Source organism: Olea europaea, chromosome 15, assembly GCF_002742605.1.
Source record: "Olea europaea var. sylvestris chromosome 15, O_europaea_v1, whole genome shotgun sequence".
NCBI classification, from domain to species: Eukaryota; Viridiplantae; Streptophyta; class Magnoliopsida; order Lamiales; family Oleaceae; genus Olea; species Olea europaea.
Genome location: NC_036251.1, coordinates 14,075,762 through 14,085,079, shown reverse-complemented (window position 1 = coordinate 14,085,079; position 9,318 = coordinate 14,075,762). Strand labels below are relative to the sequence as shown.

Below are 9,318 nucleotides of genomic sequence, written 5' to 3'. Positions count from 1 at the left end.
TTCTTATTAAATGCTTTAATTCTTCCATATGTTCACTGATTGACATTTTATTTATTTTTTTGATTGACAATAATAAAATACTACACACTCAGCATTTTTACATTCTTTTATCATTTTATCATACTTTTGTTTTATAATTTCAATACTTGTCAGTTCTTTTAATTTTTCATAATATCTTGCTTTTTCTTTATATCTTTCTTGTTTTAATTTTAATATCTGTTTTTCTTGAGTTTTAGTTATTTCTCCAGGTATTAATAATTCATCTAAAATTTTATTATTTATTAATCTTATTCTTTCTAACTTTCTATCTAAAATATTTTTAGTTTTTTCCATTATATTTTATGATGATTCATATATTTCTTTATCATTCAACTCATTTTCAAATATTTCACAAATTATTTCATATGTACGTCTATCTTTGATAAATCCTACAATTAATTTATGTAATATTTGTTCCTTTATTTCTCTAGGTAAATTCCTAGTTATATATAATGTTATTATTTTTAGTTTATTAGGGATAGGGTTGTAAAATATATAACATCCTTTTTCTTCAATACATTGATAATAATTATTTATTTTTAAGATTTCCATGATCTCTATGGCTCTGATACCAACTCTATGGGTGCTACTATGAGCGAACAAAAATCTAATAATCTAATAATCAAAATATCAAAATTTTTAATCTCATAAATTCTTAAGTAATTCTTCAAAGTCTAATAATGTTTGAGAATTTATAATATCAATATCTGTTATCATATCTATATCTGTTTTAAAAGGTATATCATATTTTGAAATATTTTTCTTCCTTTTTTCCAATTTATCTATAATATCTTGTATATCTTTTATGATTATTGACCTTACAATTCCTTTAGCGAAATTTTCTAATAAGTTTTCTTTAAAACATTTTAATATTTCTTGTGATGCATATAATTGTTCTTGATATCCTATCTTATCAATTTCTTTTTCAAACTTAATTTCTTTTTTATTTTTAACAACCTTTTTTATATTATATGGTCCTCTCTTATATTTGGGTTTTTCTATTTTATGATTAGTCATTAATAATTCTCACAAATTTTTAGAAAAATTATATGTTAATTTTTTAAGGACTTAAATAGAAGATTTATATTGGATAAAGGGTTGTTTTTTAATATTTGTTTAAGGGTATTTTAGGTAATCCAAAATGTTTAGAAAAGTCAAAGGCTATTTTGGAAAATCCTTCCTTTATTTAGGTCAATTTGAGGTATTTCCTGTTTCCAACCGAGTTACCGAGCTTCTACTTTTACTTAGCCCCGTTTGATCCCCATTATCTGAAAATAAAAATAAATGAGTGATTAAAAAAGAAGAAATTTTTTTCGATTTATGTGTAATATTATTTTATGAAAGATTGTGTGATTAAAAATATGAAAGAGAAAAATGGAATGTAATGTAATTTAAATTAATGGGGATCAAACGGGGGCTTAGAGTAGCCTGACTGGCCTATGCCTCTACCTCCAGCTAAAGAAGAGGGACTCTTGACAGCAAAAAATAGAATAGAAAAATGATATAGAAGTAAGGTGTGTGATATCCCCTACCAGTGGGCTCAGCCAACTCTTATTCGAAGATGGGTTGGATAGATTTAGGGGGTGATTGATGGTGATTAAAATTAGATTTTTAGTAAATTTCGATAGAAGTTTTTGAAATGTATGATTGAAAAGTTATGGGACCCAAGAAAGATGTGCTTAATATTGATTTTTTGACTTTGACTCAAATTAAAATTTGATTAAAAATATGAGCTATACAGGGGCTTCGTGTTTATCAAAGTTAATTAGGCTTAGGCCTTCGTTCACACACGATGTTTAGTCTTCAATAGTATCTTTTCAATGAGTACTTTTATGTGAAATTTTGAATGAACACAGAAAGCTGTATACCGATGGACACTGGATCCACACGATCGGGATGCTGTCTTGTTGAATGTTGCTATCAATCAATTACCAATCCCTGATTATCGAGTAATTATTGAAATTTCGTGTATTCGGTCACATGAAGAGCTTTTAGCTATCAAACGTGCCTACCAAATTCGCTGCAAGCATTCCGTGGAAGAAGACTTGGCTCAACATACTACTGGTGATATTCGCCAGGCACGTAACAATTTCATTACATAGAATTCTTTTCTCTCTTAATGCCATAGCTATTTATTAGAATACAATACAGAATAATGCTTAGTGGCGATATCTTATTACAGCTTCTGGTCGGGCTAGTAAGCGTATATAGGTATGATGGCAAGGAGATTAGTGCGAGGCTAGCAAGCTCTGAGGCAGAAATACTTCATCGTGTTATCTCAGAAAAGGTATATAATCATGAAGAAACTATTCGAATCATAACTACAAGGAGTAAGGCTCAAGTCCTAGCAACTTTGAATCAGTTCAAAGATGATTATGGCACAAAAATTACTAGGGTAAGAGACACAATTATTCATTTATTGCATTGAAATTTTAATTTTTCTTTTTCTCATTGTTTAACTGAAGAAAAATGTATTTTTTTTAGCATTTGAAGGATGATTCGAGTCACGAATACTTATCTGTATTGCTCACTGCCATCCGATGCATTTGTGACCATCACAAGTACTATGAAAAGGTGATTAATACTTGATCCAATGAAAAACTTTCTATCCGTTTAGAATACAATTACTGAAACGGATTAATGGAATCATAAACGCTATTTACATTACAGGTAGTTCGTTGTGCACTTAACAAGCCTGGGACTGATGAGGACTCGCTCACTCGGGTTATTATCACGAGTGCTGAGAAAGACTTAAAGGAAATAAAGGAGCTTTTCCAGAAGAGAAACAGTATGCCTCTTGAGCATGCAGTGGGAAAGGAGACTTCGGGCGACTACAAGGCCTTCCTCTTGACTTTGCTCGGAAAGGAAGATTAATTTGGTTGTTAATACTACTAGCAGGACATAATAAATTTAGCATCACAGACTGATTCCAATTGAAGCTTTATGCTTCATTAGAAAGTCTTTAATAAAATCCTGCTATGAGTTTGTCGAGATGCTTGTGGTGTTTGAGGAGACTACTAAAGCCTCTATAAAATAATAGCAATGGGTTTGAAAAAATTATTTGATGTGAACCCACGTAGCAACGGCGGGTGCGAAACTCACAATGAGATTGAGACTGGATCCCAAGAATGCCAATAAAACAAGGTTTGGGATTTAACCCACAAAAAATGAACCAAGAAACAAATAATTGAATAAATTAATGGCCTCTTGATCACATGATTTATGAATATCATCTGGATTTTGTGAATGCCATAAGATTATTAATGTTGATAAGTTCAAATTGCTCAATTAAGAACAAGAAAGTGCAAGCAAACAAGCCTTTCAATGAATTCTCAATATCATATGTCTTGAAAATACAATGAAGAAATAAATTCTTATTTATACTAAACCCTAGAAACATGGTAAAAACGGAATTAAAGAGTCATAGAATTATAAAAGTTACCAAAATAAGTGTTTTAACCAAAATAAAAATCCCACGTGAAAAAGGAAAAAATTCTCCCCGTATTTGGTCTATGCGACCGCAAGGTTCTTCGTGGTGCGGTCGCTTAGACCACTTGAGTTGCAGCCAGAATTCCTCTGCTTCAATGTGTACGGTCGCATGGGTTCCTTAAGGCTACGACCTCATGGTGTTGTGTCTAGCCTCCCATTTTGATGGCTCATACTAAATTGATCCAAGTTGTCTAGCACCTCGGCCCCAACATCAAACTTGGTCCTTAGCATATGAACTTCTTTCTTTTGGATCCCATGGTTCGTATTGGTGATTGCTCAGCCTTTATTAACCCTTGGAGGTCTCAAACATGGCTTTGGCCTCTTTCTAACAATTGCCAAATTCTTGATAATTTGTGGCCTATTCTGGATCATATCATCCTCTTCCTCTTTGAAAGGATTTGTCCTCGAATCTGGAACTTCAAGATCAAATTTGTATCCATTGCCTAAAGCCTTGCAATGTCATGGAATGGACCATCTCTTCTCAAGTGAAGCTTTGATCTCCTTTGCAAACAATCACACTTCTTTTTTTGATTCTCCCAATCCCAATCACTAGGTCTGAATATTTTACACCTCTTCCATTCACTATCTTGGAACAAACATAATTCCATTTCTAGCTTTCCATTTGCTAGAACATTATCCAATTCTTGCTTGAAATCTTGATACACCACAATGTTATGGTTGAATGGTGCTTTTTCGATGCTCCATAGATGTTCCAATGGCAACGCGTCAATTGGATACTCCCTTCAGAAAGTCTTCATGCAACAAGTTTTCACATTCTTCCATCAAAGAAATATTCAAATTGAGGAAGGATTTGTTAGTCCTCATCGAATCCCTCTCAACCTCTTTCTTTTCTGCATAGAAGTTCACGTTGCATTTTTCTCTTTGCTCAGAAGACTTTCTTTTCTTTCTTGGGTTCTACTTTGTTTTTCTCACACTTAGCCACCTCATCATTTTCTCTCGAGCTCTCCTTTTGCCTTTCTTTCTCCCTCATCTCTCAATTTTAGTTGGTCTTCATGGACCTGTTGTGGTGTTAAAGGTACAAGTGTAATAGATTTTTCATCTTTTTCAAAATTGTACCTATTTCTAAATCTTTCATGCTTTACTTTCCTATCATATTGCTACGGTCTACCCAAAAAAATATGCCCAGCATACATAGGAACAACATCTCACAACACCTCATCTCTATACCGCCCAATCGAAAAGTTTACTAATACCCTCTTATTCACCTTAACCTCTCCACAATCATCTAACCACGGTATTTGTAAGGCTTAGGGTGTTTTGTAGTAACCAAGCCTAACTTCTCAGCATGCACGGTACTAACTATATTAGTGCAACAACATCCATCAATTATTAAACTATATACCTTGTTCTCGACATGGCATCTAGTATGAAAGATATTCTCTCGTTGCTGCTTCTCTTTCTCCACCCTGATTTGTATGTTGAGTGCACGCATCACCACAAGTGATTTTCCTTCTATCGCATGCTCTAGCACTTCACCACTACTAGCATCCTCTAGTTCGGGGATCCCATCTCCATCTCTGGCATTCACTACTTCTCCCATTGACACTCAAGATCATGGCTCATTTATTAGGATACTGAGAAGCAATGTGCCCAGATCGTAAGCACTTGAAACACTTGATATCTCGAATCTTAGATGTAAACGCACGTATCAACGACGACTGCAAAATCCACAACGAGATTGAGACCGGGTCCCAAGAATGCCAATAAACAAGGTTTGGATTTAACCCACAAAAGATGAACCAAGCAACCAATAATTGAATTAATTACCGAGCTCTTGATCACACGATTTATGAATATCACCCGAATTTTGTGAACGCCACAAGATTGTTAATCTTGATAAGTTCTAATTGTTCAATCAAGAACAAGAAAGTAGAATCAAACAAGCCTCTCAATGAATTCTCAGTATCAAAAGTCTTGAAAATACAATGATAAAATAAGCCCCTATTTATACTAAACCCTACAAACATGGTAAAAATGGAATTAAAGAGTCCTAGAATTATAAAAGCTACCAAAATAGGTTTTTTAACCAAAATAAACTTTGGCACGAAAAAAGGAAAATTTTCTCCCTGTATTTGGTCTATGCGACCACAAGGTTCTTCGTGGTGCGGTTGCTTCGACCACTTGAGTTGCGGTTGAATTCCTCTGCTTCAATGTGTGCGGTCGCATGGGTTCCTTAAGACTGCGATCGCATGACGTTGTGGCTGGCCTCCCATTTTGATGGCTCGTACTAAATTGATTCGATTTGTCTCGCACCTAAACCCCAATGTCAAACTTGGTCCTTGGCATATGACCTTCATTCTTTTGGTTCCCATTGTTCACATATGTGATTACTCGGCCTTTATTGACTCTTGGAGGTCTCAAACGTAGCTTTGGCCTCTTCCCAACAATCGCTAAATTCTTGATAATTTGTGGCCTATCCCGAACATATCATTATTACTTTAGAAGGGTTATTAATTTCTCGACAAATGAATAATTTATTAATTTATCAATAGATTAAGTGCAATCATTTCTAGTCATCACTAAAAAATGTGATGGATGCTGAACAACTCTTGAACTCTTATAGGAAAAATAAAACGATTGTAGAATAACCTACTAACAATGAGATTATCAAGGGGTATTGAATGTGTCTGTTGAATATGATCATGATCTAAATGATAGTGTTGTTTTATTTAATCGTTTCTTCGAAATGAAAATTAATATTCCAAATGTGTAACATGCATTCCAAAAAATAAAGGATAGGGTTGGGTTTGCTTTGAGTACGAAGAAAAAAAAATTAGAAACATAATTTCTAAAAATTGAATTGAAAATATGTAAATTATCTGGTAAAAAGTTCATAACATGTATTTTAAAATTTTATGCATTTAATTCATTTCGCATTCTAAATTTTCGGTGAAACCTGAATAATTTTAAATATAATTATTATCATATGCATTGCCGAGATTATTAATTTAGTTAATTGATATGAGTTGAGATTGATAAATTTTATTAAATAATTTAATTATTTACCGAATATTTATTTATCAATGTTTTACTGTAGTAGTTTTCAGTACCTTTTCAATTGTTGAGTTCTTTTTGTTGTTGGATATTTCTTTAGAATCTTTTATGATCTTATCCCCTAATTGTCAATTGAGTAATGATATCTAGTACATTTGACATCAGTTTAGGCAGTAGTACTTGTGGCATCAGCCCTTATTTGGGCTCCATTAAAATGTAATTTTGGAATAGTGGCTTTTTGGAGAATCTATGGTTAAGAAATAAAGAAAAATTCTTGATTTATGTGTAATATTATTTTATGGAAGATTGTACAATTGAAAATAAATTTTGAAAAAAATGTGTTTATGAGAAAATGGGGGACCAAACATAGGCTAAAATTACAAATTAAATTAAATACAAGAATTTATAACATATTTGATAAAATCTGACATGCTGTCATCTAAACTAGTATTCAACACTACTCATACTAGTTGTTATTCTTGTTAATGCGCATATGATTGGTTGCCTAATACTGTTGCTAGACGTGGGACGGTTTGATATCTGTTTGTAGTTCTCCCTATGATGTTCAAGTACCTATTTAAAGAGTTACGTCACTTTACATTCCATTTCGAAATACACATTTTTAGAAGACAAAAATCTCTTACATAATAAAAAAAAATCGTCAAATTATAAAAGAATTCACTTTTGCTGGTTGGAATATTAAAAAAAAAAAGTGTTACGTCTCGTCACATGTGGCATGGTTGCCGAGACTCTTAAGCTGTGGAATGCAACCAGAACTAACATCTCAACTGAGGCTCAGCATCTTCAAATCCGAAGTACATTGGCTGAGGTGGTTCATACCGAGGTCCCTATGTCGAAACTGAGACCTCCGAAGCACCTTTAGTATCACCTCTTCCAAGAAATCCATTCTTACACAAGTATCTTCTTCGAATGATTGATGAGATGTCTATCATAGAGTTTAAGTGTCAAGTCTTGTCAAACAAAGTAGCAGCTCTGCCAACTAACAAATCTATAGCTGGCTAGTATGTCATAAGTGATACCTAAGATTAGATGTGTGAATTAACGAGATGAGGCTATGTGTACTCCCGATCGAGGGCCACGATTCATCTTGTCTACTATAAATACTCCACCATGCATCCATTTTAAGGAGGATACAACTTTGAATACAAGATTGAATGCACGAACAAATACCAAAGAACTTGCTCCATATTATTCTATTGCTATACAATTGAGTCTACATACATATTCATTAACCATGATTGGTAATTATTATACAATCGTTCTACAAAGGTCTTATCGAATTTTAAATGATGTCGTCCTGCGCCTTTGAGCTACTTCCACGTCCTTTCTCGAATCGTCCCAGGCCACTTGTGTGTCTTAGCAGTCTGACTAGGCTTACGTGTGCGTAGATGGATCGGGTATCTGTTATCCGCATGGCCTCCAAACGAAAATGAGGTCAACAGATTGGCACCATCTGTGGGAAACCATATCATAAGCACAAGCAATCGTGTGGTGAAAGCTTTTTGGAAAAGAACGTTTGGGCATTCCCTTTGAAAAATGATTTGTTCTTGAAAAGGAATAAGATGAAGCCCCATAACTTGGAAAAATTTGAAGTCGACATCAAGAAAAATGAGTTCAGATGAAGATGTACCCCTAGAAAGGTGAGAGAAAATGTTGGCATAGCGCTACCAGCAACTGTCCTAGCAGCCCCACTTACCTCACCACCAGTACAGAAGAGGTGAAATGCGAATGACTGCCCAACTCACTATAGAGATGGCCACTATGACAGCAAACATGAAGAAAATCACAAACCTAAACATGGCCTACAAGAACTTTTGATGTAAATGTAGAAATAGGAAGATTATCATATTCCTTCCTATGCGTCCCAAGAACAATACCGGTAGGAAGACGATGTTCAAAGCCAACGAGCCATATCTTCTAGGCATGGTAAGAGAGTTAGCTCCAATCAAAGAGAAATAAAGGTCGATATTTCCTCAAACTATACTTCTGGCCGACCTATCGAAGTCCCATACAACATTGAAGATAACTTCCCAACAGTGTATGAGTTAGAACAAAGGCCTAGGAGGTCCAGCAGCATATTTGACAGAATTACCTTAGCCGAACCCAGGCACAGGCAGCAACAATAGCCTCATGAGCCTCAGAAAAGGCCACAGCCCCCCACCTCTTACAACTCATCAACTGGAAGAAAGGCATAAAAATATCCACATGCTATTTCACTTAGGAATATGTGCCAAATGACGAAAGAAGAGGCTAGGAAGTAAGCAGATCCTTCTCATCTACCATCCATATATGAGGCTGATGAGAACAATGATTCAGATGAATAACAGAGGTCCTGTGACTTGGCCGAAGATGATGAAAATATACCATTTTTAAGAGAATTAAGGAATGCCCAGGTATCGAGTTACTATGTCATGTTGAAGATACCAAATATGATGTGAGAGACGACCCGGAAAAGCATTTGAGCACTTATAAGATTTACATGAGCCTAAGAGGTGCCACCCTAGCAGTGAAATGCAGAGCTTTCCACTTGACATTTAGTGGAGCTCATGAAATTTGGTAAAGCAGGCTACTATCGGGAGCAAAAAGAGTTGGCCAGAATTCAAAACCACTATCTTGAAGAGTTTTGCTGTGAGTAAGGAAGAAGAAGCCCCAATCCAGTGCCTCCAAGATATGAGACAACCACCTAGAGAATGTTTGAAAAGCTTCTTGTTGCGTTTTATTAACGAAATGACGTATTGCATGCAAGTTACTGAT

At 34.7% G+C, this 9,318-nt stretch overlaps 1 protein-coding gene across 1 annotated transcript in view; it reads left to right on the top strand.

Annotated features, from left to right (window-relative positions):
• The window catches only part of LOC111411273 (annexin-like protein RJ4), an 11,681-nt gene extending 8,585 nt beyond the window's left edge, over positions 1 to 3,096 (top strand). The window contains exons 2-5 of the mRNA XM_023041822.1: positions 1,890 to 2,117; positions 2,222 to 2,434; positions 2,524 to 2,613; positions 2,710 to 3,096. Coding sequence (XP_022897590.1) covers positions 1,890 to 2,117; positions 2,222 to 2,434; positions 2,524 to 2,613; positions 2,710 to 2,913 — 735 coding nt within the window. The 3' untranslated portion in view covers positions 2,914 to 3,096. The remainder of the gene's footprint in view (positions 1 to 1,889; positions 2,118 to 2,221; positions 2,435 to 2,523; positions 2,614 to 2,709) is intronic.
• Positions 3,097 to 9,318: the final 6,222 nt, after the last annotated feature.